Raw genomic sequence first — 15,094 nt, 5'->3', positions numbered from 1 at the left:
CTCGTCAGCCTCACACGGCCCATCTACACTCGTCAGCCTCACACAGCCCATCTACGCCCGTCAGCGTCACACAGCCCGTCTACGCTCATCAGCCTCACACGGCCCATCTACACTCGTCGGCCTCACACGGCCCGTCTACACTCATCAGCCTCACACGGCCCATCTACGCTCGTCAGCCTCACAGGGCCCATCTACACTCGTCAGCCTCACACGCCCATCTACACTCGTCGGCCTCACACGGCCCGTCTACACTCATCAGCCTCACACGGCCCATCTACACTCGTCGGCCTCACACGGCCCGTCTACACTCATCAGCCTCACATGGCCCATCTACACTCGTCGGCCTCACACGGCCCGTCTACACTCATCAGCCTCACATGGCCCATCTACACTCGTCGGCCTCACACGGCCCGTCTACACTCGTCGGCCTCACACGGCCCGTCTACACTCATCAGCCTCACACGGCCCATCTACACTCGTCAGCCTCACACGGCCCGTCTACACTCATCAGCCTCACACGGCCCATCTACACTCGTCGGCCTCACACGGCCCGTCTACACTCATCAGCCTCACATGGCCCATCTACACTCGTCAGCCTCACACGCCCATCTACACTCGTCGGCCTCACACGGCCCGTCTACACTCATCAGCCTCACACGGCCGTCTACACTCGTCAGCCTCACACGGCCCATCTACGCTCATCAGCCTCACACGGCCCATCTACGCTCGTCAGCCTCACAGGGCCCATCTACGCTCGTCAGCCTCACACAACCCGTCTACGCTCGTCAGCCTCACACAACCCGTCTACGCTCGTCAGCCTCACACGGCCCGTCTACGCTCATCAGCCTCACACGCCCATCTACGCTCGTCGGCCTCACACGGCCCATCTACGCTCGTCGGCCTCACACAGCCCGTCTACGCTCGTCAGCCTCACAGGGCCCATCTACGCTCGTCAGCCTCACACGCCCATCTACACTCGTCAGCCTCACACGCCCATCTACGCTCGTCGGCCTCACAGGGCCCATCTACACTCATCAGCCTCACACAGCCCGTCTACACTCATCAGCCTCACACGGCCCATCTACGCTCGTCGGCCTCACACGGCCCGTCTACACTCATCAGCCTCACACGGCCCGTCTACGCTCGTCAGCCTCACAGGGCCCATCTACGCTCGTCAGCCTCACAGGGCCCATCTACGCTCGTCAGCCTCACACGGCCCGTCTACGCTCGTCAGCCTCACACGGCCCATCTCTTGATTTGACATTCAGAGATACTCCTCTGCACACCACCATTGCAACATGTGGTTATGTGAGTTACTGTCAGCTTGAACCAGTCTGGCCTCTCTCGTTCACAAGGTGTTTTTCACCCACACCACTGGCACTCACTGGGTGTTTATTTTTGTTTTTCGCACCACTCCAGACACCATTGAGTGTGAAAGTCCCAGGAGATCAGCAGTTTCTGAGATACTCAAACCACCCTGTCTGGCACCAACGAACATTCCATGGTCAATGTGACATAGGTCACATTTCTTCCCCCTTCTCTTGTTTGGTCTGAACAACAGCTGAACCTCTTGACCATGTCTGCACGTGTTTCTGCATTGAGTTGCTGCCACATGATTGGCTGATTAGATATTTGCATTAATGAGCAGGTGTATAGGTGTACCTAATAAAGTGACCCATGACATCTCCGGAAAATCACTGGTGAAGATGGCAAAAGCAATGTTAGTGTTTATTTCGTGAGGACTGAACTATAAAAGGAAGGATGTGATTCTGAGTCTTTATAAGCCACTGGTCATACTGCACTCGGAGTACTGTGAGCAGTTTTGGGCTCCTTGTCTAAGAAAAGGTGTGCTGGAATTGGAGAGGGTCCAGAGGAGGTTCACGAGAATGATTTTGGGAATGAAACAGTTAATGTATGAGCAGCCATCAATGGCTCTGGCTCTGTACTCACTGGAGTTTAGACGAATGAGTGGGATATCGTTGTGACCTATCAAATATTGAAAAGCCTAGAGAGAATGGATGTGGAGAGGATATTTTCTGTCATGGGGAAGTTTAGGACCAGGGGGCAGAAACACAGAATAGAAGGACGTCCATTTAGAACAGAGATGAAGCGGAGTTTGATAGGCTGTTGATTAGTCAGAGTGCCAAAGGCTACGGGGAGAAGACAGGAGAATGGGGTTGAGAGCGATAATAAATCAGCCATGATGGAACGGCAGAAAGAACTCAATGGGCCAGACTCTGTTCCTGTGTCTAATCCCATGGTCTAATGGGAGGTGTTGTCCCTGCTCCTTTCTGATGTCATTCCACAGTGTGACCAAACAGTACTTCAGGAAAGCCCATGGCGTGGTTGTGATGTACGACATTACGTCCACGCGCTGTAGTGGGGAAGTCTAGAACCAAAGGATACAGCCTCAGAGTAGAGGGATGTTGGTTCAGAACAGAGAGGAAAGGAATTTCTTTAGCCGGGGGGTGAATCTGTGGAATTGATTGTCATGGACGGCTGTGGAGGCCATCACTGGCTATGTCTATTTAAAGTGGAGACTGCCAGTTTCTTGATTAGCAAAGGGTGTCAAAGGTTACAGGGAGAAGGCAGGAGAATGGGGGTTGAGAGGGATAATAAATCAGCCATATTGAGGGGGCCAAAAGGTGCAACTCTACACTTGTCTTATGCTCTTAAATGTTACCATATACTACCTCTCTTGCAGACATTTACAGGAAGGAAGATAGGGAAAGATGTGCAGAGTGTGGAGAGTGTGCTGAGCATTGTCATGGAGTCATAGAACTCCACTGCACAGAAACAGGCCATGCCAAACAATTAATCTGCCTCGTCCCATTGCCCTGCACCCGAACTGGAGCCCTCCCGTTCATGTACCTATCCAAATCTCCCTTCAGAGTTGGAATTAAACCCACATCTAGCAACTTGCTGCACCGCCTGAGTGAAGACCTTCCCCCTCAGCTCATGTTCTTGTTCCGCGAACGCTCAACCAGACTCTCTCATCATACTGGCAAAGGGAGTGCAGGATGGCTACCCTCACCTCTCTGCCTCCTCCTGGAGGGTGACCAGCCGATCCTGGGCCTCCTGAAGCTCCCGTTGGATCCCCTCCAGCCGCGTCTCCATCTCCTGATTGGTCACTTTGAGCCGCTGGTTCTCGGCGCTGGTCTCTTCCTGTTGACCGCGCAGGGACTCGATCTCCGCCTGGAGCTGGAAGGACACAGAGAAACCTGTTCATCATCTCCCTTTATATCCCCTCATTAACTCTGTCCACCTTTCACAGTCTCTACCTCACTCCTTCCAACTCCCTATCCCTCTCCCTCCAGTCCTTTCTCCTTCTCTCTCTGACTCTCTCTCACTCGTTCACTGTCTGTGTCACCCTCTCTCTCTTTCTTTCTCTTTCTGTCTCTCCCTTTGACCCTCTCTCTCTCACACTCCCTATCTCCCTCTATCTGTGTCTGTCTCTTACTCACTCTCTCAGTCTCTCACTCTCAACACTACATCGATTGGCCTTATCTCAAACAATAACAAGGTGGCCTACAGGGAAGAAGTCATCACTCTGACACAGTGGTGTCAAGAAAACAAACTCTCCCTCAATGTCGCAAAAACAAAGGAGCTGGTTGTGGACTACAGGAGGAATGGAGATGGACTAACCACTATAGACTTCAATGGATCTGGGGTTGAGAAGGTAAGCAGCTTTAAATTCCTCGGCATCCACATCACCGAGGACCTCACGTGGTCTGTACACACCAGCTGTGTGGTGAAAAAGGCACAACAGCGCCTCTTTCACCTCAGATGGTAGAAGAAGTTTGGTACGGGCCCCCAAATCCCAAGAACCTTCCACAGGGGCAATATTGGGAACATCCTGACTGGCTGCATCACTGCCTGGTATGAGAACTGTACCTCCTTCAATCGCAGGACTCTGCAGAGAACGGTGTGCACAGACCAGCACATCTGTGGATGTGAACTTCCCACTATTCAGGACGTTTACAGAGACAAGTGTGAAAAAAGAATCACTGGGGACCCAAGTCACCCGAACCACCATCCGGGAAACGGTACCGCAGCATAAAAGCCAGGACCAACAGGCTCCGGGACAGTTTCTTCCATCAGGCCATCAGACTGATGAACTCACGCTGATTTGAGTGTATTTCTATGTCACATTGATTTTTATTTATTATAAATTACTATAATTGCACATTTAGACGGAGACATAACGTAAAGATTTTTACTCCTCATGTATGTGAAGGATGGAAGAAATAAAGTCAATTCAAATTCAATTCTTTCTCTCTCTCACTGTCTTTCTATCCTTCACACACACTCTCGGTCTCTCATTCTGTCAGTCTCCTACTCTAGTCTCTCTCCATCTCCCTCTCTCTCTCTCTCTCTCTCTCTCCCTCTCCCTCTCTCCATCCCCCTCACTAGTCCACACTCTTTCAGATCGCAATCACAGCCACGATAAATCTCCGGAATGAACTCCCCACTTACTGTCATGTTCCCCAGTAAATCCCCAGCCACTGACCTGGGAATCTCCTGAGACTTTTGATGACTTGGCCTCTGGCCATTCATTCAACCTGACCTCCTATGCTAATCTGTGACTTCATGCCTCAGTGAGAATGTGACCGAAACCAACCCAGGACAAGAATCCAGTTCCAGACTCAGGTCCCGAGTGGCTCCAGCTCTGTCTGGGATCCCGGTCTCTGGTCTGTGTTCTGATCACAATCTCTCAGTGGGACAATATTGTGCAACCCAATCCCTACAGGATTAGACCTTCCTGCTGCTTTAAACAAGGAGCAGTCTACTTCCGGGACCAGCTACCTCTTTAATTCTCTCCACTGCCTCGTCTCTTCCTGAGGCTGCTGCCATTTCTTCATGAACCCCATCTCCACCTTCTTCCAGGGTCAGGTCCTGACCTTCGACCCTCGGCCCAGGCCCTTCCCCCTGGGTGTCCAGTTTGTTCGAGGAGTCAGGAATGGCTCGGCATCGGATGGAGTGAGTTTTTTTCAGTCTGCCGTGCAGAGGAGACAGAGAGAGAGGACAGGATTACTGTGTGTTCAGTAACAAAGCAAGCAACAGAGTATGTACAGAGGTTCAAGGCTTCCTGGAGTGACAGTGACCTCAAGGTTGCTGGTTTCCAGGAAACTCCAGATCGTTCCATAACATTCTATATGGCCTCTCATTCTGGACTCGTAGAACACTACAGCCCAGAAGCAGGCCCTTTAGCCCATCTAGTGCATGCTGAACTAAAGCTCTGCCCAGTCCCATCGACCTGCACCTAAACCATAGCCTTGCCTACCCCTCCCATCCATGTACACACCTATCCAAACTTCTCGTAAACATGGAAATCAAACCCACAACCTCCACTTCCGCTGGCGGCTTGCTCCACACTCTAAGTCAGGGGATCCCAGACATTTTATGTCATGGACCCCTACCATTGACCGGGGAGTCTATGGATCCCAGGTTGGCTACCTCTGCTCTAAAAAGTGTCCCCTCGGCTTTTCCTCCTTGGAGCGACGGAGGATGAGAGGTGACCTGATAGAGGTGTATAAGATGATGAGAGGCATTGATCGTGTGGATAGTCAGAGGCTTTTTCCCAGGGCTGAAATGGTTGCCACAAGAGGACACAGGTTTAAGGTGCTGGGGAATAGGTACAGAGGAGATGTCGGGGTAAGTTTTTTACGCAGAGAGTGGTGAGTGTGTGGAATGGGCTGCCGGCAACGGTGGTGGAGGCGGATACGATAGGGTCTTTTAAGAGACTCCTGGATAGGTACATGGAGCTTAGTAAAATAGAGGGCTATAGGTAAGCCTAGTAATTCCTGAGGTAAGGACATGTTCGGCACAGTATTGTGGGCCGAAGGGCCTGTATTGTGCCGTAGGTTTTCTATGTTCCCCTTAAACATTTTACCTTTCACCCTTAACCCATGACCTCTAGTTCTAGACTTGCCCAGCCTCGGTGGAAAACACTTGCTTGTATTTACCCAATCTATACCCCTCATAATTTTGTATACCTCTATCAAATCTCCCCTCATTCTCCTACACTCCAGAGAATGAAGTCCTAACCTATTCAACCTTTCCCTATAACTGAGTTCCTCAAGTCCTAGCAATGTCCTTGTAAATTTTCTCTGTATTCTTTCAATCTTATTGGTATCTGGGGACTAAATAGAATGTTCCAGATGAAGGGTCGCAGCCCGTAACGTCAATGGCTTACTCCTCTCCTTAGATGCTGCCAGACCCGCAGGGCTCCTCCAGCGTTTTGTGTCTTTTACTCCGGGTATTCAGCAGCTGCATCACCTCTTGTTTTTATAACCAGAATCATCACATTAACTGTCTGGGGGAAGAAACCTTTAGGATGGCATGAAGTTTTTGTTTTAATAGCCCTACAGTGTTTTCCAGGGGGAGCTTTTGGAAAGGGCAGTTTGCAGGGTGGGTGGTGTCTGTGAGGATTCTCCCTGCACGCGTACACATCCTACAGTGATGGTAGACCACAGACAATTACCTTCTCTGCCAACCTGACAGCTCACAGCATTTTGAATGTGTTGCTCTTGCCCCTTTACACAGGAACCCAGGTCTCTCTCTCTCTCATACACACACACACACACACACACACACACACACACACACACACACACACACACTCACACACACACACACACACACACACACACACACACACACACACACTCTCACACACACACACACACACACACACACACACACACACACACACACACACACACACACACACACACACACACACACACACACACACACACACACACACACACACACACACACACACACACCAGTCAGTGGCTGGTGCAGGCAGGCTGTGCGGAGTCTGCCTGGTCCCACGTGCTGAGGACACAGTAGCTGGTGCGTTCGCTGGTCCCCGGGTACAGCAGAGAGTGAATGAGCAGGGGATGTATGGTGTTCAATGCACGTACCAGGTGGATACATGGAGGACTTGGTGAATGAACGGAGTGCAGGAGGTGCACAGCTATGCAGTGTGCAGGATGTGTATACAGGGAGCCTCACAATCCCACCATGTCCTACCCTTCTCGCTCCTCCTGGAGGGTGACCAGCCGATCCTGGGCCTCCTGAAGCTCCCGTTGGACCCCCTCCAGCCGCGTCTCCATCTCCTGATTGGTCACTTTGAGCCGCTGGTTCTCGACGCTGGTCTCCTCCTGTTGACCGCGCAGGGACTCGATCTCCGCCTGGAGCTGGGAGGGGAGGGTACGCATGTTGAAAGGTAAATCAGACAAGAAAGTTACTTGTAACCACACGACCACGTGCATCTCGCCTTCCCCGTCAGACTGTGGCATTTTCTATAATCCTTCTTGATCTCTGTCTCCCGTCCTCCTCTACTCTCCATTTTATTCCTCACCTATCCTGCGACTCCCTTCTCCCTCTCTCTCCATTTCTCTCTCTCTTTCTGTTCTTGCAACACTATGACCACGTTGATCATTTTCACTACAATGGAATCTGTGGATATGCTGTTCTAATTCTGCTTTTCCTTGTTTAATTTATGTCAAATTGATGCTTTTCCTGTGAATGACATGTTTCTGATGCTGTGTTTCAAAGTCGCACCAGGACATCGGAAATCCTGGGCCTCGCTCCCTCTGCACGGTCCTGCAGTGCCCCGGCACTGTCTGTGCATGTCATGCTGCTGAAGGTAATGTTTCCATTGCACCTGATCTCACATGGACTCGTGCAGGCGGAGATAAGCTGGACTTTAGCATCACGGAGCATGACATCACATAAACAGGCCCTTCAGCCATCTAGTTCATGCCGACCTGATCTACTGCCTAGTCCCATCTACGCACACCCGGATGCTAATCCCTCCATACCCCTCCCATCCCAGTACTTATGGTAAATGTGCCAATCAAACCCACAACCATCACTTGCAGTGGAAGCTCAGTCCCCACCCTCACCACCCCCTGAGTGAAGAGATTCCCCCTCAGCTTCCTCCTGAATATTCCAGCTTTCACCCTTAACCTATGACCTCTAGTTCTGCTCTCACCCAACCTGAGGGGCAAAAAGCTGATGTTCACGTTGGAGTTTCCCAACCACTACTATCTTTCATCAGGCTCTAATCCAGTGGCCTTATTCTCAGAGGGGACTGTTAGAGTATGGCTGAAACCCCATCTCTCTGATCTGTGATCTGATCACCGTATCTCACTGGGAACAACACCAGGGGTCCTTCCTGCTGCTCTAACCGAGGAAGGGTCTGGTTTCTGGGATCAGCTACCTCTTCAATTCTCCTTGCTGCCTTATCTCCTGCTGAGACAGCCTCAGTGTCCTCGTGGGCCACTTCTCCGTCTGCTGCCAGGCTCTCATCCTGACCCTCGACCCTCGGTCCAGACTCCTCTCCCGGCGTGTGCGTTTTTCCGGGAACGGCTCGGCGTCGGATGGAACGAGTTCTCTGGAGCCTGCGGAGCAGAGGTGACAGAGGGAGAACAGGATAACTCAAACGGCAGTGAGCGTACGATGACAAGGGATGATGATGGCCATCTGTTGGCTGGGAGGGTGATCACATGATCAGAGGGAGCTCCACCCCCACATGAGTATGGAGACAGTATGATTCACCTGGAAGGATCACGAGGCCAGACACCGAGAGGAGACAGAAATCCAACACAACAGGAGTGGAGGTTATTCTGAGAAACACACAAGATGCTGGAGGAACTCAGCAGGTCAGGCAGAGCAGTAAACAGTCAACATTTGAAGTCAAGACCATTTTTAAGTCTGGAAAGGATGTGGGATGACACCAGAATAAAAGGGTAGGTGGAGGGCAAGGAATACAAGCTAGCAGGTGATAGGAGGGAGCAGATGAGGGGGAAGCTCGGAGGTGACAGGCGAAACGTTGAAGAAGAAGCGATCTGATGAGAGAGGAGAATGAACTATGGGAGAAAGGGATGGAGGAGAGGTACCCAATGGAGGCAATGGGCAGTGAGGAGAAGAGACAGGGTGGCAGGGGATCAGAATGGGGAATGGATAAAGTGAGATGGAAGGAGGGGGTAGAGTAACTGAATGTTAGAGAAATCGATGTTCACCCCACCAGGTTGGAAGCGACCGAGATGGAATATGAGGTGTTGCTCCTCCAACATGATAATTATGGCAGTAGAGGAGGACATGGACTATCATGGCAAAATGGGATTGGGGAGTGAAATTAAAAAGGGGTTACTCAGTCAGTCAAGTGAGTGGATCAGAAAGAATTGATTAGCATGTCCGTCAGTCCATGAGGTAAGGGTTTGGGACAGCAGGATTGGGAAAAACTGACATGTAAATATACCATGTGTCTCAACTCTTCCAAGGACTTCCTCACCCTTCCTTCTGCTCCCGGTGAGCTGCCTCCTCCTGAAGGGTGACCAGCCGATCCTGGGCCTCCTGAAGCTCCCGTTGGATCCCCTCCAGCCGCTTCTCCATCTCCTGATTGGTCACTTTGAGCCGCTGGTTCTCGGTACTGGTCTCCTCCTGCTGACCGCGCAGGGACTCGATCTCTGCCTGGAGCTGGGGTGGGAGAGAGAACACAATGATAATCATCTCCATCTGAAGCTGTAGGTCCAGGGAACACACATTAAAAAGGTAAATCAGAACAAAAAAGTTACTTGAAACCATCACAACATAGCACTGACCTTTCCCATTGAGCTCCTCCTGATCTCTCTCTCTCTCTCACTCTCTCTCTCTCTCTCCTCCCCCTCCTCTCCATTTTATCCCTCTCCTGTCCTGTGACTTCCTTCCCCACCCCCCCTCTCTCTTCCTTTCTATCTCCATTTTTCCCTCTCTTTCTGTTCTTGATCACTCTGAAGGTTATGAAGGTTAAGGAGATTTGTCTGGTCACTGAACACTCTAACAAACTTCTACAGGTCCTGTTGAAAATGCCCGAACTGGTCACATCACGGTCTGGAGCAACAATTCTAAAGTACAGGAATGTAAGAGGCTGCAGAGAGTAGTGAACTCAGCCCATAAATCATGGGCACGTCCCTCCCTGCCGTCGGTAGTATCTACAGGAGGTGCTGCCTCAGAGAGGCAACGTCCATCAGAGATCCTCCCCATCCAGGCCAGGCCATCTTCTCACAGCTCCCATCGGGCAGGAGGTAGAGAAGCCGGAAGTCCCACATCACCAGGTTCAGGAGCAGTTAGTTAGTTCTTGAATCAACTGGCAAAACACTAACCACTATCTCAGTACGGCAAAAGACCATGACTACTCTGATCAGACTCACTACAATAGACTGTCGATATTTTGTTCTAATTGTGCTCTTTCTTGGTATGAGCGAGTGAATAAGGGCCTCCATCAGTCACAGTTGACCATGGATATCGCATCCTAGTTGTCTAGGTATGAAAGCCTGGGCAGTAATATTTGGAGAGAAAGCTGTTGCCCCTGTAGCATGTTTCATCTCTCTGCACATCTGATGAACCCAAAGGCATGGCAGAGACTGAAACAGTTTGGCACCAGCAACATCGCAGGAGCTGCCAGTCAGCATTGAACTCAATGTAGGACTGTTTAGTGACTCCAGCACTGGATTATTCCCTCAGGGTTTAATCCCGAAGCCTTCCCCATGAGAGGGTATGGCCACGAGACAGCAGAGGTTTGAGATCAGAGCTTTCCTTCTCCATTTGAGCTCCCAGCTACAGTTGACAAGCCCCATCTGCCCAAAGCAACTGGTTTTAAGGCACCAGTAATCTGCCTTTGTCCCTTCTCCTGTCAGTAGAACAGTTCTGCCAGGCTTAGAAGCTAAACCACACGTGAAGGGCAGGAGTTGGACTCAGTTGTCAGAGGCTATTTGAGGTGCCCCCATTTAGGTGCATCTAATAGGTTGTGGGAGCTTGTCCCCATTACCACCCCTGGTTGTAACAGCCTAAACGAACTTGTTTGACAATTTTATATAATTTATGTCTAATCGATGTTAATCTTGTGAATGTCGTGTCTCTGATGCTCTGAGTCTGTGATGCTACAGAAGGTAGGTTTTCCTGTATTGTCTGTGGAAGACATCCTGTATTGTCCCGGTACCGAAGAAACCACAACCAAAGGAGTTGAATGACTTCAGACCTGTTGCCTTGACGTCGCACGTGATGAAGACCATGGAGCGGCTGATAATACAGAATCTGAGGCCACAAACCAGGCATGCCCAGGATCCTCTTCAGTTTGCATATAAGGAGAAGGTGGGAGTGGAGGATACTATCACGTATTTGCTGCACAAATCACTCTCTCACCTAGAGGGGGTCAGTTGTGCTGTGAGGATTACATTCCTTGACTTCTCTAGTGCCTTTAACACCATCCAGCCCAAGATCTTAAGGCACAAACTAACGGAGATGGGAGTAGACTCTCACATGGTGGATTGGATAGTGGACTGCTTGATAGATAGATCTCAGTATGTGCGGTTGGGAGACTGTAGGTCTGACACGGTGGTCAGCAGCACAGGGGCGCCACAGGGAACCGTACTCTCTCCGGTCCTGTTCACCCTGTACACATCAGACTTCCAATATAACTCAGAGTCCTGCCATGTGCAGAAGTTCGCTGATGACACGGCCATAGTGGGGTGAGTCAGGAATGGACAGGAGGAGGAGTATAGGAAACTGATACAGGACTTTGTGATATGGTGCAACTCAAACTACCTGCGTCTCAATATCACCAAGACCAAGGAGATGGTGGTGGACTTTAGGAGATCTAGGCCCCATATGGAGCCAGTGATCATTAATGGAGAACGTGTGGAGCAGGTTAAGACCTACAAGTATCTGGGAGTACAGTTAGACGAGAAGCTTGACTGGACTGCCAACACAGATGCCTTGTGCAGGAAGGCACAGAGTTGAATGTACTTCCTAAGAAGGTTGGCGTCATTCAATGTCTGTAGTGAGATGCTGAAGATGTTCTATAGGTCAGTTGTGGAGAGCGCCCTCTTCTTTGTGGTGGCGTGTTGGGGAGGAAGCATTAAGAAGAGGGACGCCTCACGTCTTAATAAGCTGGTAAGGAAGGCGGGCTCTGTCGTGGGCAAAGTACTGGAGAGTTTAACATCGGTAGCTGAGCGAAGGGCGCTGAGTAGGCTACGGTCAATTATGGATAACTCTGAACATCCTCTACATATCACCATCCAGAGACAGAGAAGCAGTTTCAGTGACAGGTTACTATCGATGCAATGCTCCTCAGACAGGATGAAGAGGTCAATACTCCCCAATGCCATTAGGCTTTACAATTCTACCGCCAGGACTTAAGAACTTTTTAAAAGCTATTATTAATGCTTTTTGAGACGGTGATTTAGTTGCATATCATATTTTTTTTTTTACTGAGTTAAGTATTGTATGTAATTAGTTTTGCTACAACAAGTGTATGGGACATTGGAAAAAAAGTTGAATTTCCCCATGGGGATGAATAAAGTATCTATCTATCTATCTATCTATCATTTCCTCTGAGCGCACAGGGACTTGTGCAGATGGTAATCAACTCGACTTTAGGTCAAAGACCACTGCATCACATAAACAGGCCCTTTGGACCATCTAGTTCATGCTGACCTGATCTTCTACCACGTCCCATCTACACACCCCTAGATGGTATCTCTCGTACCCCTCCCATCCATGTACCTATCCAAACTTCTCGTAAGTGTTCCAATCAAACCAGCATCCGACACTTCCTCTGTTCCACACACTCACCACCCTCTGAGCGAGGCATTTACCCCTAATTTTCCTCCTAAACATTTCACTTTTCACCCCCAACCTACGACCCCAGGTTCTGTTCTCACTCAACCTAAGGGGCAATAGGCTGATGTTTAAGTTTGACTTTGAGTTCCCCAACACCAACCATCTTCAGGTCTGCTGGCTGTGTTCTCAATGGAGACCTTTGGAGTATGGCTGAGATGCCATCTCTCTGATTTGTGATCCGATCACTGTGTCTCTGTGGGAACAACACCATAGATCCCAGTCCCCCCATGATGAGACCTTCCTGCTGCTCTAACCGAGGACGGGTTTGGCTCCTGGGATCAGCTACCTCTTCAATTCTCTCTGAGGCAGCTGTCTTTTCCTCACGGGCCACATCTCCGTCTGCTGCCAGGCTCACGTCCTGACCCTCGACCCTCGGTCCAGACTCCTCTCCTGGCGTGTGCGTTTTACCGGGAACGGCTCGGCGTCGGATGGAACGAGTTCTCTGGAGCCTGCGGAGCAGAGGTGACAGAGGGAGAATAGGATAACTCAAACGGCAGTGAGCGTACGATGACAAGGGATGTTGGTGGCCATCTGTTGGCTGGGAGGGTGATCACATGATCAGAGGGAGCTCCACCCCCACATGAGTATGGAGACAGTGTGATTCACCTGGAAGGATCACGAGGCCAGACACCGAGTGGAGACAGAAATCCAACACAACAGGAGTGGAGGTTTTTCTGAGAAACACACAAGATGCTGGAGGAACTCAACAGGTCAGGCAGAGCAGTAAACAGTCAACATTTGAAGTCAAGTCTACTTTCAGGCCTGGAACGGAAGGGGGTAGACAGCAGAATGAAAAGATGGGTGGAGAGAAGAAGCTAGAAGGTGATAGGAGAGAGCAGATGAGGGGGAAAACATGATGAAGGGAGAAGCTGGGAGCTGACAGGTGAAAAGGCAAAAGGTTGAAGAAGAGGCAGTCTGATAGGAGAGGAGAATGGACCACGGGAGAAAAGGACGGAGGAGAGGCATCGATCGAGGGGATGGGCAGTGTGGAGAAGAGATGGAGTGAGAGGGGAACCGTGATGAGGAATGGAAAAAAGAGAGAAGGAAGAGGTTGGAAGAAACTTCCAGCACTTGGAGAAATCGATGTTCACACCACCAGGTTGGATGCTACCCAGGTGGGATGTGAGGTGTTGCTTCTCACCATGATAATGGCCTTGTTATGGCAGAAGAGGAGTCATGGACTAACATGTTGAAATGGGAATGGGAAGTGAAATTAAAATGGGATTATTCAGTTGTTCAAAGGAGTGGATCAGAAAGCAGTGAATAACATGTCCGTCAATCCCTAAGGGAGAAGAGTGGGAATAGCAGGATTGGGAAAAACTGGCATGAAAATGTATGATGTGACTCCACTCTTCTGAGGACTTCCTCACCCTTCCTTCTCCTCCCGGTGAGCTGCCTCCTCCTGGAGGGTGACCAGCCGATCCTGGGCCTCCTGAAGCTCCCGTTGGATCCCCTCCAGCCGCGTCTCCATCTCCTGATTGGTCACTTTGAGCCGCTGGTTCTCGACGCTAGTCTCCTCCTGTTGACCGCGCAGGGACTCGATCTCCGCCTGGAGCTGGAGGGGGAGGGAACACACAGAGGGATCACTCCTATCAGTATGTCCTCTGAAAGTCCTCCAATCAGGACCTCAGCTTCATCTATTCAACATCCTCTCTCCTTATCTGTTTTTCTGTCACTCTTTTCAGATCTGTTTTACACTCTGATCGGCTCTCCTGTCAGTCCTTTCCCTCTCCTACTCTCTCAATTCATCCATTCTGCCCTCGTTCTCTCTGACTCACTCTCTCGGTTCTGCTGTTTCCCTCTCTTCTGCCCCTGGGCAAACTGTGCCCGTATAAAAGGAAAAGCAAATAATAACAAACAAACAAAAAAAAAATAAATGATATTGGCCACATGAGTTGTAAAGACTTTGAAAGTGAGTCGGTGGGTTGTGGGAACCTATTCCCTTCGGTTGAAGAGCCGGATGTTTGGAGGGGGGGGGGATTCTGTTCCTGAACCTGCTGGTGTGGGGCCGCTGTTCCCTCTGAGTTGTGCGGGTGAAATGCCCCTCTGAACAGAGCCTTTGTCGCCATGCATCCGGAATGTTCTTTTCTATAATGTTCATATAATCTCGAAAACTATTCTAGTGAAATTGTTTGTGTTGTGTTGTTTCGTTTTTTTGTTTTTTTCCCTTTCCCCGTGGGTACGTCGGGGGGGTGTTGCTCTTACATTTGTTTTAATTGGGTTCTTTCAGTTTCCTTGCTTTGCGACTGCCTGTAAGCAAACAAATCTCAAGTTTCTATAATTTGTACATTCTTTGATAATAAAGCACTTTGAATCTTGTGAATTACCCTGTAATTATTTAATGTGTCAATGAATATAATCCATTAATTTCTAAATGATAAGCATACCACAGCCTTTACATTGAAACATTTTAGAG

General features: G+C 50.0%; 1 protein-coding gene across 4 annotated transcripts in view; it reads right to left on the bottom strand.

Moving 5' to 3' along the window:
- Window positions 1-15,094, bottom strand: part of LOC140731978 (uncharacterized) — a 164,624-nt gene that overhangs the window by 48,548 nt on the left and 100,982 nt on the right. For 2 of the 4 annotated variants that reach the window (XM_073054022.1, XM_073054023.1), the window contains 7 exons: window positions 14,049-14,233; window positions 12,965-13,127; window positions 9,311-9,495; window positions 8,237-8,417; window positions 7,042-7,208; window positions 4,807-4,996; window positions 3,035-3,201 (listed from right to left, as the gene is read on the bottom strand). In XM_073054022.1, the coding sequence (XP_072910123.1) occupies window positions 3,035-3,201; window positions 4,807-4,996; window positions 7,042-7,208; window positions 8,237-8,417; window positions 9,311-9,495; window positions 12,965-13,127; window positions 14,049-14,233 (1,238 nt within the window). The remainder of the gene's footprint in view (window positions 1-3,034; window positions 3,202-4,806; window positions 4,997-7,041; window positions 7,209-8,236; window positions 8,418-9,310; window positions 9,496-12,964; window positions 13,128-14,048; window positions 14,234-15,094) is intronic. The other 2 variants (XM_073054024.1, XM_073054025.1) reach the window with 2 other exon arrangements.

Source organism: Hemitrygon akajei, chromosome 8 (genome assembly GCF_048418815.1).
Source record: "Hemitrygon akajei chromosome 8, sHemAka1.3, whole genome shotgun sequence".
NCBI lineage: Eukaryota > Metazoa > Chordata > Chondrichthyes > Myliobatiformes > Dasyatidae > Hemitrygon > Hemitrygon akajei.
The sequence above is the reverse complement of the archived record's forward strand: the minus strand, read 5'-3'. Positions and strand labels throughout refer to the sequence as shown.